Source organism: Ambystoma mexicanum, chromosome 4p (genome assembly GCF_040938575.1).
Source record: "Ambystoma mexicanum isolate Mex_15411 chromosome 4p, UKY_AmexF1_1, whole genome shotgun sequence".
NCBI lineage: Eukaryota > Metazoa > Chordata > Amphibia > Caudata > Ambystomatidae > Ambystoma > Ambystoma mexicanum.
The window spans coordinates 232,212,253-232,236,801 of record NC_090927.1 but is presented as its reverse complement, the minus strand read 5'-3'; the positions used below and the strand labels follow the sequence as shown (position 1 = coordinate 232,236,801).

At 42.8% G+C, this 24,549-nt stretch overlaps 1 protein-coding gene across 2 annotated transcripts in view; it reads right to left on the bottom strand.

Moving 5' to 3' along the window:
• Nucleotides 1–24,549, bottom strand: part of PKHD1 (PKHD1 ciliary IPT domain containing fibrocystin/polyductin) — a 4,356,595-nt gene that overhangs the window by 1,108,026 nt on the left and 3,224,020 nt on the right. For both annotated transcript variants that reach the window (XM_069605754.1, XM_069605755.1), the window contains one exon: nucleotides 7,005–7,159. In XM_069605754.1, coding sequence (XP_069461855.1) covers nucleotides 7,005–7,159 — 155 coding nt within the window. The remainder of the gene's footprint in view (nucleotides 1–7,004; nucleotides 7,160–24,549) is intronic.

Here is a 24,549-nt window from a genome sequence, read left to right as displayed (position 1 = left end):
CCACCATGCTAGAAGCCTTACGCACCAGAGCTGTGCAATATATACAAGGTGCTACAGCTAAATCTTGACACTCCATTTACTCCATCCATGCCTCCAGCGCAGATTGGCCCATATGCAAGTCAGTCATCTAGCGTCTCCTCCACACAGTCCCAAAGTAGGGTACTGCGCAAACTCCTATCAAATCCCACTTTTTCAACGTATGAACTAGTTCACTATACTTGCATCCCTTCCATACTCAAACAAAATCACAATCTATGCTGGAGAACATGCATCGACCTTACCCCTCCTTGCCTTCCAGCTCCGACATGTGTTTGCGACTCCTCCACATGCTGATACCAACAGTCTCTCACATGGGCACATACTGCCTCTGGCCTCCGTCGCCGCGGTAACCACAAATTGCTCTCCGGGAACGGACGGCCAGCAAGTATAGGCAGCTCCTTCTACAAACAATGTTATCAAGCATGCTCCCCTTCACAAGGCCGGTTGCCTTATGCTGCCACTGATGCTCCATCTGCACTAGAAAATACAACCTTGTGTATGCGCACTGCAGCCACTCCCACCACCGACTTTCCAACAGCAGCAAATGCAGATTATTGCACTAGACCTACTGCAAATGTGAATTTATGGCTCAGTGTGACCCCAAATGTGATTTTATGCCCTAGCGTTATCCCAAATGTGGACCTATGCCCCAGTATTACCCTAAATGTGGATTTATGCCTTAGTGTTACTTTAAACGTTGATTTATGCCCTAGACATATTGCAAATGTGGATTTATGCCCAAATGTCACCCCAAATGTAAATGTATGCCCTAGTGTTACTTAAAATGTTGATTTATGCCCTAGACCTATTGCAAATGTTGATTCATGCCCGAACATTACCCCAAATGTGGATTTATGCCCTAGTGTTACCCCAAATGTGGATTTACACCACCGTGTAACCCCATATGTTGATCTTTGCCCTAGCCCTACTTCAAATGCTGACTTATGCATGGCCCCACTTACTACACCTTCTCCGAGGGTACACCCTTTGATTAAAACTAACACTGCTTCTAATCTGTATGCCAACACTACTGCCTTCATCACCTCAGCCCTACCCAAGGCTAACTTAGGGAGGAACAACCCTTCCAAACTTGCTCTTAAACTAGCTCTGATCAACACGCGCACTCCCTGCCCACGCCCTAGACATCCATGACCTCCTATCGGTTAATTACCTTGATGCCATGGCAATCACCGATACTTGACTACATGCAACCTCGAGCCCGGTCCTTTTAATAGCCATTCCCCCTGGCTATACCATCTATAGAAGTGTCAGGCACACTCCAGAGGTGGGGGAACTGCCTTCATAGCCAAAGACCACATACAGCTTAGGCAACTTAATACTTTGCAAAACAAACCTTGCAACATCCTCTCACTAAAACTGACCACCACCCCACCAATACCATGACTAGTCACTGGGTGCCATCAACTCCTTAGAAGAAGACCTCCTCCAGACACTAAGCCACAACTTAAAGTTCTCCTCACAAGTGACCTTCCTAGGAGACATGAATCTCAGACTCAATGACAACACTGACCTATAGGCCTCCTCCCTCTCCACCTCGCTTTCTGCCCTAGGCTTCTGTCAACATATCAAAGAACAAGTTTTTGATTGGCTAGCTGACCGTAATTGCAATATCTCCATTGAAGCCAAAACGCCATGTCTGTGGTCCGACCATCACATAGTCACCTTCTCAATCCCTCTTGCTAGGCACAATAAACCTCCCATAGATCGTCTACACCTGTCACTGGCCCACAGTTCCAGCAAACTCACCAAAGAGAATCTTCTACCTTTCCTTGGCCCACTCAATTTGGAATCCCCTAACATATCGGATCCACAAATACTAGTTGACCTCTACACTAGCACTCAAACTGCTGCTGTCAACTATATTGCCACTCTCGTCACAAAAAAAGCAAAGCCACCAATCCATGTTAACTCCTGGTACGCCCAAAAGCTGTCGGATCTTCGGACAAAAGAAAGGTCTGCAGATTCCTGTTGGAAAAATACCCCAATGATACCCTCAAACAGAAATTCACTAGTCTGCCCAAACAAAACAAACACGCCATCATTACAGCTAAAGCCTCTACCTTCAACATCAGAATAGCCAATGCCAATTCAGAAAGAGATAGTCACCATCCTCAGAGAGCTGGAAACCCCAGTCTCCAAAGTCTCTACGCAGATCAAAGATGTTGCCTGGTGCACGGGTATACAGAATTCTATGCTACAAAAAAATTGACTTGCTACAAAAAAAGAATAGTCTCCAAACACTCAAACATCAAACACTCCCATCAGGACTCTGCAGCCATCCACATCATCACGTGTGACACCACTGACCACCCTCCATTCAGTTTTAACAAAATATCCACTCAGGACAATCTACAAATCTTGATGTGTTTACATCTCCTTTACATTATAGCTAGACCAAATACAACATCTACCTTACCTAGGAAGTACTAGTCTAGGAGTACAAATATAGAGAAACCAACACACATGATGACCACAGCTGAAAACATGGACCAAACTATAACATTTGGGTTATCACCATGCACACCTATATACGCATTTATATTGTTTATGCGAGTGTGAACAAACTTAAGCTTTCTGTATGTCTCAGTAGACTGAAACACTGTTTTACGCTTTGTATATACACGGTTTATACCCGTACTTATGAATGTTTGTATCTGTTAAACTATGATGTATCTGATGGTTGATAGGAGAAAAATCTTTCACTACCTTCGTGAATATACCTTTCTGTCACTATGTATAGAAACTTGCTGAAATAAGTAAATTGTTTTTCTTGTAAAAAATGAAATAATAAATAATAAAGATACAGTGGCAGAGGTGGACAAATAAATAACACCCTCCCCCACTATATGATTTTACAAAAGATAAAGTGACTATTCTTTGTTGATGCTTGGATTTGGGAACTTATGAACATTTATTGTGAACCCCCTTTTTTGAAAATTGATGCAGAACCTATGCATAAAGATTTGAATGGTTAGGATGCCCTTTCCGTTACAATACATTTTCCAAACCCTAGGTCCTAACCTAGAAGGGGCTTTCCCTCTAGACACACACATATGTCCAGATCCAATGCCATCTAGAATCAAACCACATCCTACGTGTCTGCCAGTCAGGGTTCCGCCCCGGTCATGGTACTTAACAGCACTACTCGATCTAAGAAAAACAATGGACGAGATCAGGGACAAGGGCAAGCCTGCCTTACTGCTCCTCTTACACCTGTCCACAGCCTTCAACTTAGTAGACCACAGAATACTATGCCACCATCTCACTTCTGAAGCTGCCTTCTCCCCAAAAGCAGAAGCATGGATTACCTCCTTCCTAGAAGGCAGAGTTCTGAAGGTATTCTCTGATAAGGCTTGTGTGGCGCCTGCTCCTATAAATTGTGGAGTCCCCCAAGGGTCATGTCTCGCCCACACTTTAAAACATTTTTACTAATCCTCTCTTTGACCTCTTAGATGTCCAAGGTATAGTTTACACCAACTACACTGACTATACCCACATTCTCCTCTCCCTCTCAGCGACTACACCAATAGCGCTGCCTTACTAAACTTTACTTACACCAATATCCAAGCCTCTATGGTGAGCTACGATCTCTGCCTTAATGATGAGAAGACAGAACTACTCCTAGTTGGGCCTCATTCTGTGGCAAAAAACTTGCCCCCGACTACACAGACTTCATCATTGATGGTACCAAGATCACTGTCTAACCCGCTGTGAAAACCTTAGGAGTCTACTTGGACGCCACCCACTCTCTCTCCCGCCAAGTAAATGACATATCCTTATCAGCAGCATACTCCACCAAACACCTCAATGCTGCCAGACCATATCTCCGAGTAGATAGCTGTCTAATAATCGCCCAGGCGGTCGTAGGCGCAGGGTTGGGCTATTGCAATGCGCTCTTCGCCGGCACATCCTGACGCAAAATACCAAAAACTTCAAACTATTTAAACTAATGCTCCTACAAGCTGCCCTAAACTTGCCCAGAAACCAAAAACATATCAGATGCCCGGAAATCAGTACTTTGGCTTCCCATCCATCAAATAATCCTATTTAAGACACTCACCATCACACACATGTGTATATCAAAATCGGGCCCGCCCTATCTGGCCCAGAAAATGGCTATGTACCAAACAGATCGGCCAACTAGAACGCCCTACACTCACAGATTGGTGCAACCAAAACAATTCAAGTGCACTAGAGCCAGAGACTCTAGCTTCCCTGTCCTCGCCACAAAACAATGGAACTGCCTCCCTCAAGTCACGAGAGTGGAATAATCCTACTGGGCCTTTTGCAGAGCCCTCAAAACGTGGCATTTGTATAATCACAATCCCTCTCATAACTGACCCCTCAAACCTTGCACCATCTCTATAACTCTCGTGCAATGCAATCTGATTCATGTAACTTGTATGCTTCAATGAAATCTGATACATGTGATGTGTATACTTCATATACCCTACCTCGTGTATCTGCTACACTGCTCAATTATAAGCTGATTGCCTACAGGACACATTTAACTGGTTTCTACGAGCGCCCTGATGCCTGAGGTTGTGTGTGTGCTATATAAATACAAAAATAAATGCATAAATACAGACTTGTCAAATGTATTCTTCCATTTTACAAATATGTTTTACCTTTCTACCATTTCTCCCTGATCCAGCTTGAAACAAGTCTCGCACATGCAAAGAATCTGAAACATCATTAACATTAAAAATGCGTTGCTAAGCCTACATATTGCACATGTCCTTGCATTGTGTTGTCACCAATATAGTCTACGTCATGTATTGGTTCTTTCTGAAATGGCTTTAGTCAAGACCAGCCCTACTCCAATGTCTACGAAATATTTTCACACAACTAATAGTGTAAATATGTCATGATCACTTTAATTTCTACAGCACAACCCAACAAACTTACTTGCTGGGCATTTTTTTGTACCATCTGTACTATAATGTCCCATCATTTGTTTAAATACTACATTTCCACCTCCAATCTCTTAATGTCTGTTCTCATGCAAATCTCTTGATTGTATATTATGAGTGCAACACTTAACCCAATACTTTTTTCCTCATATTTTCAGATATATTTTCAATAAATGTATTAACATTATTTGATAGTTTAAATGTAGTTCCAAATATGCTGTCTGAATAGTGCAGAAGGGAAGGGCTGACATCCATTGATTGCCCCCACTGTAGTTGTGCCTAATGCTGCTCAGGCCTCATCATCCTAGGAGGGGCTCCCCTACAACGTGGGCATGCGAGCAAGCTTCCACACTGCACCCACCGATTGCACTCCATGCCATTTTCTCCTCCCCTGTTCTTCTCACCCTCCTGTTTCCCTCCCCCCAGCTCTCTCCCACCTCCTACCACCATAACTGCTGCAGTGCCAGCAGTACCATATCCTTCCATATCCTGCTAGTGGCCCTTTGCTTGACGCCATTCTCCCAGTGGCCTCGATGCTACAAATGATAATTCCACTATTTCCATTCCTGCTAAGCCAATCAAAACATAAGGTATACAAATTCCCTGTTCTACGGCTATCAAACATGGAGGACCACCAATATTATGGCTTGATGATCACAAACAAGCTTTTTTGAATGTGAATGTTATCATTGAACATGACAGATGTATTGTTCCTCCCTACTACAACTCTCTGTTGTTGGCCTGTTCCTGCCACCCTCCAACTATGAAAATAACACTGCATTGTAGTCACTTTCTCAGAATTAGAAGTCCACACGATTTTGGTGAAGATTTAATTTATCCAATATGTTCCTTCACAGTCATTTGCACAATGTTTCATGAATGACATCAGTCCTCACAAACAACCCATGCATGCTAACTAACGACTTGCTGGATTCCGTCATAGACACACCCTCCTTTTGTAATAGTTGGCGAATACTTTCACACCACTTCCTACTGATCACAGGACAGGGGTCTGCAACATGGGCTCCATAGATTCTTTGGACTACAACACACATAATTTCTCACCATTGACAATCCTAGATAGAGCAATGGGGTTCGAAATCTAAAACATTTCGTGGGCCAAATGCTTTTGGACAACGATGCACATCTTGTAGTCTTGCTTTATCCTTATATTGTTTTATAGATCTTTGCACCCTTGTCTTTTTTTTTACATTGTTCTTCTCTTTATTAATATGCCCAACCGGTAACACACCTGTTCTTTATACCGCATCATTTTGATAACCATCAAATAAATACAATACATTTTCTAAGACCTCCTCGCAAAATGGGGTACTGTTTTTCCTTGAAATAGGTTTTTGGTTCTAAAATTAGAGAATAAAAAGTGCATTTCATGAACACCTGCTGTGAAGGATGGACTTTCCGCTCTTCTAGTGCACAGCTCTTTTATGTCAGTTACATTCCTGAACTGTTGCTGCAATATGGACATGCCCGCTTGGGTATCTCTTTGCTGCGCTCACCACGCGTGTGCAACATTGACTGTTGATGTCTGCTTCCATGCATGCGAGAGTTAGTTGGTCAAACCTTCTATTTGGTGCTAACTTGCACTCATGGCCATCTGGGGAAATGTTTCACGTTTTGAGATTGTGATAAGATGCCCTCACTGCCTTTTGCTGCACTTTGCTAGTTCTCTGCAAATGCCAGATAATATAAGCCGAGCTAAACTCCATTGCAAGGCATTTCCTAGTGGTTAAGGTACATTTGTTGCACAGCTCTTAAAATAGAACCGTTCAGTATTATCATAAAATCAACTACAAACATACATGTAAATAACACTTGACAGTGCTTCTGCCACTGTGTCCCTTGTATCTATTTTGTTCATTAAAATTGATAAATGTGCTGCAAGAATCATGCAGTGACTGTAACGCTGGGGGACAGGCGAGTGTGGCTTTGCTCTTTCGGGACTGCACCGAAAATGCTCGAGTACAGTAGATCTAATAGAAGCAATAGCAGCGCCCGTGTGTGTCTTGTCACCTGCATGTCTGTAAACGAGTTGCTCCTGGAGTTTTAGGTTGTTGTGGGCCACCTCCTTTAGCGTGACGAGTTCGGCTTGATGGGCATCATAGGTTGATGAGCTGATCACAAGGTGGTCACCAGGAGTCCAATCGACATCATCTTCCAGCAGAATTCTATGAAAGACATCACCGAAGAGGATTTACATGACAATATGTGTGAGACGGCTCTAGATACTAACATTTGCAAAATGGAATAGAATATGCATTACAATTAACCTATGTAATTACTGTTGTGTTTTTCGGCTCTGGGATTTCTGTTGTAATGACCTCTGAAAAGGCATATACTTCATATGGGAAAAAATGAGGCCCCGTCCTTGCCTTGCCTCATCCTCAATTACATCCACCACATTCGGAATCTCCCCTGAGGTTCCCCATGTCACTGGGCTGTGACAGTACTAGCCTCCATAGCCTGTGCATAACACGCATGTATTAGGATACAACATAATCTTTACCTTTAAATTGTATAAGGTGAAAACAAACTGCAGGACTATAATTAAACCTAAACTAACGAACTATATAATATCGACAAACACAAAGTAAAATAAAAGCAAACTAAAACTACGTTAATAAAACTACCTTACACAAAACAGGTACTGGGTATAAAAACCAAGCTGCTTAGTATTGTCTTGCTTAATCGACAAGCACATTACCCATGAGCTATGCTCCCTAAAACTACATTGCAACATTATGCCTACAATCTTCCCTTATACAATCTTAGATGGTTTGAAAAACCTAGATTTATCATCATATCATGACAAAATGGTGGATGTGTCTGGCATTCTTCTGTTGAGCATGCCTCTGTTCCTATAATCCTTTTCTCTAACCTCTCTATCAGTAACCCTAAGATCACTAAAATCCTTATCTTTATTTACTCATCTGCAACAATCCTTACAGGCCCACTTGGTACATTTGATGATAAGTTAGAAGGTAAACTAAAAGGCACACCGGATGCTGCATTCCAAATATCACCCCGAATTGCCCATTTCTGATCCTGCATTCCTCCACGCCTGGCTAATTCTTTGCTTTTCACTACTGTAATCATATGGATCCATCTTGAATTCTTACTGCATTAGTAAATACAACCATGATTTTTTGGGTTCAGTAAACTTGAACTCTCTCTTATGTGTACTTTGAACTGTTTTAATTCTGACTCATCCCCTGGCACCAACATACTTGGTAAATGTGATTTTAGCATGGTCATGATACTTCTTGCAACTTGCTTCTGCATCCCACAACCGTTAGTTTATAGTCTGATATCGAATTTGTACCCTAACTAATATTTTATAAATCCAGTTTTGGTTTGTGTGAAATTTAGATCCCTTCCTCTCATTAAACGGAAAGGAGATACACTTGTCGTCCCACCAGGAGATGATTTTATAATACATATCAAACCTTTGAATGGTGAGCCAATCTCTATATTGTTGCTCAATGCCTCTTCTATGGTTTCAGTGATTTCTCGATTGAACCTTTTTAGCGCACCATTAGATGCTGGATGGTAATTAGATGTAAACTTCAATTAAATCCCTTTCATCATTGCACACATACTTACATAATTCGTTCTTGCTTTTGTAATTGAAGAGAGGTAAATGTAGTGTCCACAAGAAGGAGGCCCATTCAGTAATACCAAAAGTCACATGACAGGGGGTAGGGTGCTGCGCAAACAAATATTTGTGCAAAAACCCACAATGAAGATGTAATTCCAAGTTATAGATAAATAGGGGCGTGAGATTAATAATCACACATGTAGCAATAATTGGGTTTTGTTTTCCTTTTTTAGAGCATGTGTTGGCAGGGTTCTTGGGCACATATGCACATAGGGTTTTGTTTATTGATTATTTTTCTAAGTATAAGTGGAACATGATTAGTGGATTCTGCTAGAGGTAATGGTAGGAGTAAAATTGGAGTCCACAGATCGGCCTTGCTCTTGTAGGCCACAGTTGGGAAAAGCATTCTCCTAGAGAGAAGGTATAACGAAGCAATACATAGACAACAGATTCAAACAAAAAGTCTTAATAAACTCAAATGTCAGGATGGTGTTAGGCCTAGCTTGCCCTATACTAAGGTGGGAAGTCCCTACTTAAATAAACTAAGGATAGCCTGAGTCAATAATTTCAATTTAAAAGTCTGTGTCCAAAACCTATACTTGCACTCACAATTAAAGCTAAACAATGTGTAGGGACGTCAGCAACTAAAGTAAGTGTTCAAACTAAAGTTCTGAGCTTCTTCAAGCTCCAAGCTTGTTCTCAGCTCCCTTCTCCTAGTTTAAACTGTTCCAACCGAATGGCCCGGGGTTCCTTCCCCTAAGTTCAGCACAGTTCCATAAGACGGTCTCTGGGTTCCCTTCCCCAGGTTCAACACAGTTCCACAAGATGGTCTCGCGATTCACTTCCCCAAGTGCAATACATTTCCACAAGATGGTCTTGGGGTTCCCTTCCCCAAGTTCAACACAGTTCGACAAGACTTTCAATTCATAACTAAATCCACTTTTTGGTTTGCCTTTTATTTCCATCACCTGCACAACTCTTAGGCCAGCCAGTCTCAGTCTCTTGATTCCTCTTGGTTCACTTCAACAAAGGGTTCCTTGCTCTAGGGACAGTTGTCGAACCACACGGTCCACCCATCCCAGGTTGTGAAACCTAACCCTTGGACCTTTACGACAGTTCATACCTTCGCATAGGATGTCCTTGACAACACAGGTTCCCTTTCTGTATCTGTGTTATATATAATTCAACTCACTCTTCTGGTACTTTAATGGTTTCTTGCCTTTATCAACATGTGACTCCCACACACTTTCCTTCATGGTATTTCGTCTGGTTACCACGTTGCTTTCACACTATCCAACCATGTTTTACTTTGTGCACTTTTCACTTGATTTGCAAATGCATTTTTTTTAACTTTGTTTCGTTCATAAATGCTCTTCATGTTCTGTTTAATGCATTTGATATTCTTATATATTTTCTATGATTCAGCAATCAAACTAATTCATGTTTGTCACCTTGTTTGGTATTCAATAGTTTGTTTTTGGTCTTCTGATCCATTCATTATTATTCAAAACTCACTTTGCGATTGGAAAATTCTTTGATTTTCAACAGTTTACTTTTCCGGTCTACAGACCCATTTAGCTTGTGTTCCAGTTTGTTCGGATTTCGCCATCACCCACACCATGCCCCTGGAGCGCCTCACCATGAGTGAACCTTCCCCGTCACTCACCGGTGTGTGGCTACTCTGCCAGGTGCACAGGTCTCATTTGAGGGTTCTCTCTCGCTGGCGAGCAGCGCTCGCTCCTTGCACTCTTTCCTTCAGCGGTCAGCGGTATCTCAGTTTTCCCCACTCCAAATGGGTAGCACTCAGCAATGGGCTTTGATCAGCTCCAGTCCCTCTCGTGGCCCACAGTGGCCTCCGCGTCGTCGTGGCTTTCCTTCTCCCGGCATCCTTTTCACAGGCCCATATGTTGCCTGCTCTGCCTTAGATGGCCATGCTCCCTGGCCCAGCTGCTCTCTCTCTGTTGTCTCTGCATCCCTCTATACACCAGCAACCATTTAACAGGCTGAAGGTGTGACCACCCAGTTTCACTTGCCTGACCATAGTTATTGGGACATGCCTGACCATTACAATACTTCTCAGGCCTCTTCCTTGTCTCAGTACTAGAGTTGTGAAATGAGCTGTTAGTGTTCACTACGCTTAGTCACCTCTTCCTTGTCCTAGTATTATCATAGGTTTAAATGTAAAATGAGGGGTGATGATTCACAACATCCTATAAAGGCAGACAGAGGGTACATTTTGTTCTCACTAGAAATGGGGCTATACCATGACTCGCCTGTGGATATCCTCTCCATAATCCCCAAGGATCCTCCACCAAGGTGATCCTCCCTCGCTTCTCCACCCCCAGGGTCAGGATCGAAGAGAAATGGCCTTTCCCTGGCCACCTGAGAAGAGGATCCAAGGAGAGTAGATACAAGGCTACCCTCAGGTTTCTCACACTAGCCAGACCACATTAAGAGGATTCAGACTTCATTTCTCGTGTGATGTATTCTTTGCAAACTGAGCAGTGAAGGGCAGGATAACACGTGTTGCTAAATTAATGTTGTAAGGGGAAGATTTTCTTAGGAAGAATGTAATCCTGCTGGAGTCGCTTCATGCGGTATCTCAAAGGCCACTGTGCTAGGCACCTGGAAGCTCAACAAGATTAGGCAGCCAACAATAAACTGAATATAGTAAATTCAATTTCCACCACAGTGTTGTTGGGTGTTTTTCAGAATAAAGTTGGCACACTGTAAGGGAAAGATGGGGAGGACTGGCAGGGGCTGAGGGGTGAGGGACAGGACTGCTATACTGGCATTATCTTCAAACACAGATCTATGCCAGCCAACCATAATTAAGAGTTTTTCTGGTGGTTAGCTTGAGGATGTGATGTGATTGAGAGGCAGGCTATGTTAATATTATGATGTCATGAAATGAGTGTTAAAGGGTTTTGTTCCAGGAAATATGTTTGCCCAATCAAAGATAACCAATGTATGTAGCACGATAGGGCCTCAGTATGTTTCACCAATCATTTTTTTGTCCTGCCCCAGCTAATGTGCTATGGACATTCAATGTATTTTCCTTATAAACGTTGTAACTGTAGTGGGTGGAGTTTGAGAACTTTTCAACCAGTTCAGCTTGCAGGACGGCCAGAATTGCTTTTCTCCCAGCTGTGAGGAGTTAATAAATGTGTGTTTTTGCTGCATGGTGTCACTCTTTGCTGGAGTACATTGTGTACCTTTTTTCAGATTACTTATCTAAATAGTATCTCTTTACATAATGGTATGCTTGTATTAGAAGAATTAAATGGCCAACACTCTCTCACTACTCTTTCCACCTGCATGTCAATCCCAGGCCATCAATACCTCTGTCTCACATTACGCTTGGTTCCTGTAATGCCTGGGTGGGCTTTGTATGCATTATGTATCAATTTGTTTCTTATTGACATCGGTACTACTACTGTTTGGTCATGCAATAGTATCCCATCTTTAATAAACAATTGATCCTTAACCTCCCAACATGGATTATGTCCTCCTTCTATATCACTTTTTAATAGCCATCCCTCTTGTGTCAACTTCAAAACTCAGCTTATGACCGATTCACTTTTACTCTCCATTTACCATTCCATCTTTGAAATAGATCCATACATCTCTACTTCACGATCAAACACCCCAGCTATGATCTCCTCTTTTCTTTCATCTTGTTTTAAATCCTGTAACATTAACCTTGATAAAAAATCTACTACACATTTCTGGACTCGTGAATCATATTTCATATAAAATTGTACTCTTGTAACCTGACATCAATCTCAACCGGAGTTCACTTCCACGTACCTTTAACATCAATACTTCTAATAGTGGCTTATGATTTGTTCGTATGAAAAAGGGGTTTGCCACATATGTACTTCTGAAAATATTCAGCTCTCCATATGCATGCCAATAGCTCCTTCTTTATTACCGAACATCTGCATACAGATTCTGAAACTGCCCTTGAGGCGTATCAAATGATATTTTCCTCACTAACGTTCTCTTGGGATAAAAATGTACCTAGATCCCCTTAGATTCACATCCACGGTAAAGGTAACCTTCCTTCTAAAATCAAATCCCCCTAAATTAGGTGCCAACATTATTTTGCTAACTGCCTCCTTGCATTGTTTATCGCATGAAAACTCTGCCCCAATATACTTTGTAATAGACTTTGCATGGATTTACATATTTCAGCAACATCTTTAATGAATTTACTGTAATGTATCCCCAGAAATGCCCCAGCTTCATCTTTGTGATTGGAATCAGGCACTTATTGATCGCTCTTATGGCATCTATCTTGGGTCTCCATCTTTTTACATTTATAACCTGACTGAAATACTCAACCTCTGATGCCCTGGAATTCCATTTACTGCTCTCAATCACAAATGCCGTTGTGATATACTGATGTACCAGGAATGTACTTGAACACATGACTCATTAACCTCTGAAACACTGCACTGGCAGATGCTAAACCAAAAGGAATCCTCTAATATTGAGATATTCCAAAATATTTATTTATTAACATTTAAAAAGCGCGCAGCAGCCCGAAGGCATCGTGGCACTGTAATAAGACAACATGCTTAGTTACATAATACATTCTTAGTTACATGAAGAGTACAGGAAGGATGGGGACGAGAGGAAGGGGCAAGTGAGGGGGGAAGGAAGGCAGTGTTAGTTCAACAGTGTAGTTTTTAGTACTTTCCTGAAGGCTGGGAGGGAAGGCTCAGCTCTGAGTATATTGGGTAGGGCATTCCAAAGTTATGGGTGCTATATGTGGGAAGCCAAACCCCCCGCTTTGGCCCTTTTGATGGGAGCCGGTGAGCAGCTTGCCTGGCCTGCGCAATGTGGTCTCTTTTTGGGACATTCAGTGCTGCTCTGAGGGCATTATTTTGTATGACCTGGAGTCTATTTAGATTTTTTGCAGAAGTGCCTGCTAAAAGGACATTGCAATAATCTTGTTTAGCCCCAATGTAGACTCTATCTATTGTAAATCGGTTCTGTTTGGTGATGAAGGGTTTTACTGCATGGTAAAACCCTTCATTACCATGCAGTAAATGAATGGTAATGGGCAGTGGTGTGGTGTGGGCAGAGGCAGACAAAATGCCACTTACCTGTCACGTCATGGACAGAGTGAAGTCTAGGTAAACCCCTAGTGTCTTTACTGAGGAGGAGACAGGGATGGTGGAGTTATCGATAGTGAAATTACAGTATTTTTTACCCAGTTTTCATAGCGTTTCTTTGGGGCCAATAAGGATACTCTCAGTTTTGCCGCCATTGACACATAGCCCATTTGCCACCATCTAGGCTTGGATGGTGGGTGGCGTAAATCAGAGCTGCTTCATCTTGGTCATAAGAGTCCGAGAGTGGCAGGAGTACCTGCGTATCATCGGCATAGTTAGTTTAAGCTATGCTGAGGGAGTCCAGTTTGTCAAAGAGCGGCTTTGTGAACAGGTTGTAGAGGGTGGGAGCTGTGCAAGAGCTCTGAGGGACTCTGCAGTGGATGGTAGTTGGAGCTGCACTTGCCTGGTTAGTGAAAACCTTCATGGCTCTTCCTTTTAGGAATGATTTGATACTCGAGGAGGCCTCTTTGGAGAATTGTGCTGCATGAGTAAGATGTGAGATCCACAAGATCAAAGGCAGCTGAGGGGTCCCGAAGAAGGAGGAGAGCTGGCTTACCTCTGTCCATAATTTCTGTTATTTGGTTTTTAAGGTCTAAAAAGGCGGTTTCTGTCCCATGGCCTTTGCGGAATCCTTATTGTCTTTTACCGAGGATGGAATTAGATTCGAGGAAGTGTTTAATCTGGCTGTAAGCTGCTTTATCCAGGATTTTTAGGACGAAAGGGACAGCGGTAATTGGTCGGTAGTTATTAGGGGAGGTGGGCTCTAGGGAGGGCTTTTTTTCAGTAAAGGGCGAACCCAAGCTTCTTTGAGGCTGGAGGGGATGGTACCTGTAGTAAATGAGGCATTAATGAACGCCGTTCGGAGAGGAGCAAGGGAGTCAGCGCATTCCTTAACAATGTTAGGAGGACAAATGTCTCCTTTACACATGGAAGGTTTAAGATGTTCGAGGAGGTCGAGGACTTCTGATTCAGTGACGTCTCAGAAGGAAAAGAGCAGGTCAGTGGTGTTATTGGTTGGGTGGCTTGGCATGGGAGGCTGGTTGTGGTTAGGTAGGGCTTTGAATTGCACCTGAATTGCTTTTGGAGTAATTCTATTTTGCTAAGCAGGGCTGCTTGTATGCTAGAGCACCACACTTCATCTCTAATGATCTCATTGGCGCTGGTGGAGGGGGTGATTAGGTCTCTGAAATTGGTGAACATTTCCGTGGGTTGAGAATTGGCCTTAGAGATTCGTGAGTTGACGGAGATAGAACTTTCTTTAATGATAGCATCTTTGTACTGTGCAGCAAGCCTTTTGTAGTCTTCCTTGGTAGAATCATTCGGCTTGGATTGCCAGTTGGTTAGTGTGTCACGTTTACTGGTACATAGGGCCTGTAGTTCATCTGTGAACCATGAGGTAACATGCATAGATTTATTCTCTTTTTCACATTCAATCGTGGCTAAGGCGTCAATTGCTTTGGTGAGGGTGCCAGCGTAGATATCTGCAAGTGTGCCAGGGTCACTAGAGAACAGAGGCTTGAGTTCTGGGACTTCCAGAAAAGGACAAAGGTTGTCCTTAGTTAATTTTTCAGAGCTTCTAACCTGAGCTGGTGGAGCATATGTGAGGGCTTTGGTGGTTGGGGCTGTAGGAATGGTAAATTGAACGCAGTTATGGTCCGTCCAAGGGTAGGCAGAGTTGGAACTGGTAGTGGTGGAGCAGTTGTGGTCAGACACCTAGGTAAGGGTGGGACCTTAGCAGTGCGTCGGACTGGTGACTTTTTGTAGGAATCCCATGTCTTTGAGTTCCTTAGCTCGGGCTGAGGATGCTTTATCTTTAGGATAATGATAATGATGATTATGATGTGTTATTTATATAGTGCCTTTATCCAAAGCGATTTACAGAGCACATATTTACATACAATATCACCCAACCGAAATTGGTACTCATTAAGTCCTAGATTAAGGTCGCTGAGTAGGATAGTTTTGGTGGACTTTTTGAGGTTTTCACCTAATAAATGGAGGAGATGTCCTTGGAAGTCTAGGGTTGAGCCTGGTGGCCGGTAAATGATATGTATATTTATGGTGCAGTTATGGTAAAACAGGGACATTTTGGCAGAGATAATGTCGGCATTGCCTTCTCATGCGCAGCCTGATGGAGAGGGCATCTTTCGTTATAAGAGTTACACCTCCTCCTTTCAACAGCTGTCTGTCTTGTCGGAGGATGGAATATTCAGGTGGGAGGGCTAATGAGATGGCGGGACTGGACTTATCATGGAGCCATGTCTCAGTGATGGCAAGTAAATCTAGATCGTGTATATTGAGGAGGTTGTGGATCTCCAAAGCATGTGCGGGGAGAGAGCATGCATTAATGAGTGCACATTTGAGAGAGGGTGGAGGTGTGCTCTTCTTCCATGAGGGCATGGAAGGAGAAGCTGCAGATTGAAGCAGTGAGGTCCCAGGAGGGGAGCGATAGTTAGCTTGCTCGGTGGCATGAGTTTTGAGCGTACGGATGGGATTATTAGTTGTGGCGGGAGTCCTTTGAGAAGGTGTTTTGTGTGATGTTTCTGGCAGGACATCAGAGTCTTTGGCTCTAGTACACTTGATGGCTTAGGCACAGTGAGAGTGAGTGCCCAGTCTGAGATCCCTCATAGCTGTAGGCTTGGGGAGACTGTGGTGTTGTAAGGGTTTAGTGAGAGATCTGAGCTGGGAGAGCCTAGATGTGAAGTGGGCTGAAATGCAGGTTATGGCAGTGAGGCATCTAGGGGAGGCCAGGTAGCCTGGGCAAGCATAGTGTGGGCGGCTGTCGCTGGTGGTACCTGATTCACATAGAGGAATGTGAGGGGGTAGGTCATGTTGGAGTTCTGCATTGTTGGCGGAGCAGAATTAAGGTAGGTGATTAGGGCAAGCACTAGAGCTAGCAACAGGTGCCGGGTTAGTGTGGCGAAACGTGTGTTCTGCAGTGTGTGCATGTAGGATGCGTGTGGATAGGTCCTGGGATACATTGGTGACACTGGACACACTCTGGACTGAAAATCAGTAAAGAAGTGTCATGCAGCAGGCAAAACGTAATTTCACAACCAACATTAATACAGAGGTAGAAGCAATGGAATAAACTATCCTATGCAACAAGGGGCAATAGTGGCGATTTAGTATTAATAGGACATTGGTCTTGCTAAATTACACTGGTGGGCTACTAGCAGGTAGGTAGGGGGCAGGAGTTGAGCATGCATCCGGACCTAAGCACAAGGAGGTAATGGCTAGTAGCAGGCACATATGCAATCAGGGTAACATTGGGTAATGCAAACACACTAAATGGTTAGCGTACCAGTGGCTAGTGGCAGGCACATATGCAATCAGGGTAACATTGGTGTTATCAATGCAGTCATACATTTACTATCCTCCATCAACCGAGTTTGGTGATGTGTCATTGTAAGATTCCAGCGTGTTAAACAGGTCCGCCTCATGGATGCAAAAGAACATTTCAGCTAGTATTGGAATAGGATGACATTCTACTATAATGTGTATATAATGATGTGTTATTTATATAGCGCCTTAATCCAAAGCGCATATTTACATACAATATCACCCAACCGAAATTGGTACTCATTTATCGACCTCAGAAGGATGAAAGGCTGAGTTGGACTTGCCAGGATTCGAACCTGCAACCTGCAGATCATGCTCAGATCGCAGCAGCAGGCGCTGAACCCGCTGAGCCATCTTACCAGCAATAATAATATGTGTGTCTATACATGGGTTATTCCATTTGGCAGAGTCAATTTGTTAGATATTTTGTTTCACCTGTCGCTTCAGTTCCTTTTCTACTTCTTCCTTTTCTATTTCTTCCTTTAGACTTCATGGAATTGTTCTTACTTCATGTTTAATGGGTACAAGATCAGCCCTAATCACACTTTTATAAGATATACATGTATTTGTGAAAATGGATCCCTCTGTTTCCTACTTCTTTTACTTTGGTTTGGTGGGGGCGGGGGGGGGGGGTGGTGCAGACTGGCGGTGTGTCTTCAGACAGTACATTTTCTGTTCTATTTAATGTGAGGAAAGGGAGGCACTGCATTGCAGTGTTGCCTTCATGCCTGACGAAGGACAGGTGTTTCGCAGGTGGAGTGTGCAGTTGGCACAACACTACTTTTGAATGGACAGACCTGTTTGCACTCATGTAGGTAATAGGACATTACTAGCCATATTTACAGTGAGTGAGACAGGATATGTTGCTAAGATTCCCTCCTGATCAGTATTGAAATGCTGTTTTTATTAATGTCCCAGTTCTGGAATCCCAAAATGGATCCCTTGGAATCAAGACCAGGGATGCAATGGGCCTGATGTATGTTCTGTACACTGAGCACATAGCATAAAATATTGTTCAGAATTGAAGTAAGCAACCAGTGTCTCTCTGGGTATTTTGGACTTTATCTCCCATGGCCCCTAACCATTGATCATGATGGCCAGGGTTCATGGCAGCTATATGCAAAAACAACTGCCAATCCAAAATATGCATGGTTAGTCTACTGCCAAAAAAGTCCACTCCAAAGCTCTTAATGATTTCAGGTATGCTATTCAATTGTGCAGCCTGATGAGACAAAGTAGTGGCATATTTAGCTCTGCAGTGAGTATAGATCTGACATTTGGGAGCCACCATGCAAATCCTGCTACCTGAAGCAAAAGCTGCTGTCCCCAAGAGCACAACTCGTGCTCATCAACAACTTACTGTTGTTTTCGAAGTTTTAGCATTGCATTTTTCATGATAACAAAGATCCAGTCACAACAAAGTTATAGTCGGTAATTCACTGTTTATTTAATGTTGCATTGAATGTACATAGGAATGTCTTGATTTTTGCCCACACGTAAACTCCATCCTTGACCTCATGTACTGGCTGGGAACAGCCACCAAAAGCACATAGTAGGGATGATTGGCAATTGCAGCAGCTTCACTGTCTTTGGGAGTAGGGGCATAGTGATGGTAAGAACTGCTTTCATTTGACAACAAAGTGAAGGTACTGATGTGATAGCAACCTGTGCCACAGGGGATGATCAAAGTCTTTGGGTCTAGTGTCCACTAACTAGGGTCCCGTTAAAGAATCATTGCTAAAGTTGTTGGCAAGTGACTAGCTAAAAGTCAGCTTTGAATGTACCACTCTGCTGCAAGAGTGGTCAGAGGCAGAGAGGCAATAGAATGCAAGGTTGGGGCTGGGGGATGGGGTGGGATAACAAGAGACAAGTAACACAAGTGGGTGATGTAATTAAGCATAACACACAAGTAGAGTGGTGAATATGTTGCAGCAGGGGGACATGGGTAGTGTATACTATATTGCATCATGGAGAACTCGACAGTGATTGTCACTCGGAGTTTGAGTGCCTTGTATCTGAGTGCATTGTGGCATATAGGAATGGGTTGAAGATTATTTCTGCTTCTCCAAGCGTAATCATCACAACACATGTCGTGAAGCAGTGAGAGTGTCCACATTTGGTGGCAAGGAGCTGGATTTGACTTGCACTCAATGTATTTTGGAATTATCCTTTTTTAAATTTATTTTGGTACTTTTGTTTTGATGTCATCAAGCAATTACAATACAGAACCAATAAGAATAAAATATTTATAGAAATAGACTACAATATCAACATTAACAAATGCATTATAAGTGAGAAGGGTGGGTTAAAGGGAGTTGAGGACAACGTTTTTTCCTCCTCCTCTGATGTCTTGAAACAGAACTCCTCGACCCAGGGCACAAACACTAACGTGCAAGTCGCGAACTCAATAACCTCTCATCATGGCTTCAGTACCATAGAGAAGCGGAGGAAGTCTCTCAACGTGGTGAACAATTTGCTGCTTGACTTAACAAGACTCAACAAAAACTCAAGCAACAAAGAGTCCTATAAATGAGGCGCTGATACTGAACTCTCAAATTCTCGATAATGAAAAGCCGGACGAAATCTTATCTGATGAGCGTCCTAAATTAACAACAGTTCAACGCCTGGCTCTCACAAAACTCAGAAGAAGGGAACCAAGCAGTTCCCCCAGTCCCAGATGCTCCCAGATGAAAAAAGCTAAATGGGACTGCACTGCCAGAAAGTACACACTACGAAAGACAGCCCCACTGAGAAATCCTAACTGAGTCCAAATCGGGCCACTTCCGTGGTGAGAGCTTCACTGTCATCGACTGACTATACATCTGATGAATCTTCCATAATGGAGCCTCCTTACCCTAAAATCAGGAGAGCACAAAATCAAGCGCAAGATAAGAGGCCAGAGACAACCAAGGAAGACGATTCCGCATCTACGGATAACTGGATAAGGCAAATCCAAGCGACCATTATATCATCATATCATCTATGGCAATCACTCTTGCCCCTTTCAGCAAGTTATATGAACATCTAAATGAAAACACCAAAGACCTCTCAACTCTTGTGGCAATGCTGAACACAGAATGTATTGATCTTGACAGGAACTGTATCCAACTTAAAGATGCTCAACGCGAACTAAATCGCGAACATGATCTAATGTCGACTAAGATTGCTACTGAACTGGTGAACAACAACATGGACAAAAAACTGCTAGCTGAAGTAGCAAAGGAGGCGCTGGGCCTCGTCAAGAAAAACTCCAACGTGAACAGCTCTCAAATGCCTTCCCTAATAAGCACGGCGCCCCCCCCCCGATTCTACCTGCAGATGAGATTCAGAGTGAAATCAGCTGCGACTTTGCGAAGAGTAACTGCATGACTTCTTACCCAGCTCTTCGTTTAGAGATGAGCGATATATCCAGAGCTTGTGCTGAAAGCGACCCCTAGCCAAACATCCGATCCTAACACATTAAAACACCAATGCGAAAGATACAAAGTAGGCCCCGAAAAGCCTTCTTTTAAATCTTGTTGTGCTGAGAAGGAAATACGGCTCTCTGAACTAACAGTTTACAGCCAAGAATTTGAGAAACTATCAAAGAACGCTGAACCCAACTCTTTCACTGAGGCTTTGAGGATTAGTCTGTCAACTGCTAATCCGGCTCTTTTAAATCCTCAAGTTGCCTCTACTTCTAATGAAATAAAAGAGGCACCGCTGCCTGACACTGAATCCACAACAGAGGTAGGAGCGTCTCACCCAGTTCTCTTTGACATCTTTAAAAGTGCCTCCAGCCCTTTAAATACCAAGCCAGCAAAACTCTCATAAAACATTCAAATGATAAAAAAACAAAAGCTCAACCATCAAGAAAAATGAGACAAGGGAATAGCTCAAGAAAATTCTTACGAAACATAAAAACTGTAAACGTAACAGTAAAGACAAACAGATGGGAAGAGAAAGCAAGCGACCCGAGGCAAAATCAGATTGACAATGACTCGTCTCAAAAGGAAACAGAGGAAGAATCAACTGACCAGACAAATCTATCTACATACAAAGATGACAAAGCAATCAAATCCCAAGACTCTCCTCCTGCGGAATCTGTACCTAGTGTGTCTCTTGATGAGGGCTCTGTGGAAATGATTGCTGTCGATACTCCAAGTGCTTTGACAGCTAACATACGTCAACGAAGATGCATCCTGATCCAAGCCTTAGATTCTACTGAAGGCGAAAAGGAGCCTGAAACTCCTCCCTTTCTAACTATGGAAGACAAACAAAAGTTGCTGACTATTCGTAGCATGGCTCAGGATGCAACTAAATCTAATGACATAAATTCTCCACATACGCCCTTGGATACCTCGAACTTAAGCTCAGAACTTCAGCACGCCCATCGGGAAACCAACCTGAAGGGGTTCGTGCGACTACGAAAAATGAGACCTTGGCAAACCCTAGTGAACAGGAGTCTAGCAGCCACAAGAAGAATCCGCCGGTGTGTCAAAGACTGCTCCCAAAACAATTCTTCAAAGTTTATGGCTTTAGAAAACGTTGCTCTGAAGGGCGACACCTTACAATTCCATCGATTAGTTCTACACTACCGATGAGACTTGGATAAAACGTAGATGAAACTTCTTTTATAACCATCAAGAATCCGATCCAGGATGTCGCGGGTCAGCTGTATAAAGACGGTAACGAAAGCCTAACCGTCCCAGCCACAGTAGAGAATCAATAAGAATACAGGACGCTGCGCCATCAAGATATATAGGTAATTTTATGTCTTGTTCCTTTGTTAACCATCAAAACGTTGAGCCCATAAGTGATAACATGTTTCGGCTCTGCTGAGCCTTTTTCAAATCCGGGCCGAAATTAGATGTAACCAGTTCATAAGACTGATGTCCATATAGTATTAACGGGGTAAGATCCCCAGTAACAATCTGTTCCTTTTACAACGATGGTCGCACGCGTCAACGTTTTGATGGTCGCACGCGTCAACGTTTTGATGGTTAACAAAGGAACAAGACATAAAATTACCTATATATCTTGATGGCGCAGAGTCCTGTATTCTTATTGATTCTCTACTGCTCCCAAAACAAGACCCATTGAGGAAAAATTATACTGCCTACAAAGTGACACTGGAGAGACTAGAAAACGCTGACAACCTGATCCTAAATTGTAAAAATGTGATGCAGCTATTTCATCTAATTCCAAGCCTAAGGGTTGTCGCATCAGAGGACTTAAAAATTGTGGAATTCTGCGAAGAAAGTAGGGATGACAAAGTCACCCTACACGTGCACACAAAAATCATATCTGATATTCTGCTAGAAGCAGCACCATTGCTATTATGTCTTGGTTTCGACATTTACAAGACGATTGATAAGTCCACAGAAAATCAGCTGCCCCCAAAAATAGACGACTTCAGATCCATACCAAGTTTACCTAAAAATTACCTGACTAAAGAAAATCTGAAAACAACCGATGTGGCCGAGGTTCAGAAAAGAAAAGGCCTCCATGAAGCAGAAATCGTAAACGCAGTGCCTAGACGTGGAGACCAAATAAAAATAACTATTGATGGATTGACTAGTCCAAGATCAGTGTCACTTTTACAGCCTGAATGTCCAAAGCAAGACGATGAATGGGCTTGGATTGCATCAACCATAAGCACTCAACCAAATAAATAATGTCAGGCGACTGAAGAACAGCACACACTGAACCTGGGATCCTGGAACACACGTGGCTTTAGCCACTTATTTCAAACACTGTGGCTCCAGGATCTCGATTTAGCCTGTTAACAGGAAACATGGCTTGTTGGATGCCAGACTCTACAAGATTGTGAAATAGCAATCAACCCTGCTATTAAACAATCCAAAGGAAGACCAATGGCTGGCCTGTTGATTGCCGCAAGGACATCATCCGGCCTTAGAATTGAGGCCTCCACTAATGTCTCTCCATTTATCCAAACTGCAAGAATTCGCACATCAAAGAAAACCAATGGAGCTCCCGAGATTATAAACATTGTTAATGTATATTGGAACCATGCTGCTGCAGGATCGGTGGTTTTCATAGATCAAGTGCCCTCTATTGCTGATGCAATACTTGAAAGCTAATTATCTAATTAACTGTGGAGATCTTAACATTGATTGCGTGAACCACGCAAATTCGAAGCCTGCTTCAAAAAATAAATCCACAACATGCAAAGAGACTGCCGCCAAATGGTGCCGAGAAATGGATGTAAGAAACCTGTCCATGCTGAATGTCAATGTTACAGGGGACATTCCAGAAAGACCAACGTGGAGAATATTAGAACAACGATCAGTTCTAGACTACATGTTTGTCTCTGACTCAGTCCACATACGAGCCTCTCGGTTTGAGGTAAAACTGATGAACTATAGCGATCATACCATGGTGAAACTGAGTCTTAATATATTAAGCCAGCCAGCTACAACATCTTGGTCCCATTCTGAGGTGGTCGGCTCGAGTAGAATACGTCTTGAACTTAGAGATGAGGACGTTAACAGAATTGTTACCAACATAAATCAAGAGCCAGATGAGATTGAATATCTCCACCTGTTGTCTGACTTTACAGAACATAACCAAGGCTTGAAACAACAATTCTTTTTGCACAAAAACAAATTTGATCTTCAAATGCAGCAGCGAAAAAGACTAATGCTTCAAGAGCTGAGAAAAATACAGAAAAATGATAAAGAGGTCTTCGCAGTAAAGAAGAAAGCTATACGACAAGACCACAAGAACTGGTGTAAGGCTCACAGGGCTGTCCTTTTACAGAATGACTCGGAAGAAATGATGGCTAAAATGTTAAAGAAAAATTCATCAGACTTCTGGAGACTTATTAACAACAAATTTGCTCCACAAGAAGCACTAAAAGCTAATCAAATCTCCAAAGATACATGGGTCACTCACTACACCGAAATGTTCAGTAAGAAAGAGTGTGCTGAGGAATGGAATCCCATGAAATTGGAACACTGGGACCTTAAGTTCAACCGAACAGACATTCTAAATAGAATAAAAAAAGTGAACACCTCCAGAGCTCCTGGTCCAGATGTACTAACCAACTACACCATTAGGCGTAACCCGGAGACCTGAGCCGACTTTTGCACAACACTGTTAGAAAGAATAGTGCGCAATCGCGCGTTGCCCACATCTTGGAAAAGCGCCATTGTTGTTCCGATTTTCAAGAAGGGCGATAGGGCAAACTCAAGAGACTATAGGCCCATCGCCCTTCTTGACGTACTAGGAAAGATCTACACGACTCAACTACAACAGAAGTTGCTGAAATGGTCAACAAAACACAATCACGTAGACCCAAGACAATCTGGATTCGTGAAAGGTGTGGGATGTGGCCTTAACCTTTTATTGCTGATGCTATTCAAGATGGAAGCCTTACGAACCTACACAAAAATATATTTGCCACTTGTGGACTTTTCTCATGCCTTTCACAGTGTTGGTGGGTAAGTCCTTTGGAAAAAACTACACACATGGAAGTGCTCTGCGAGTCTCC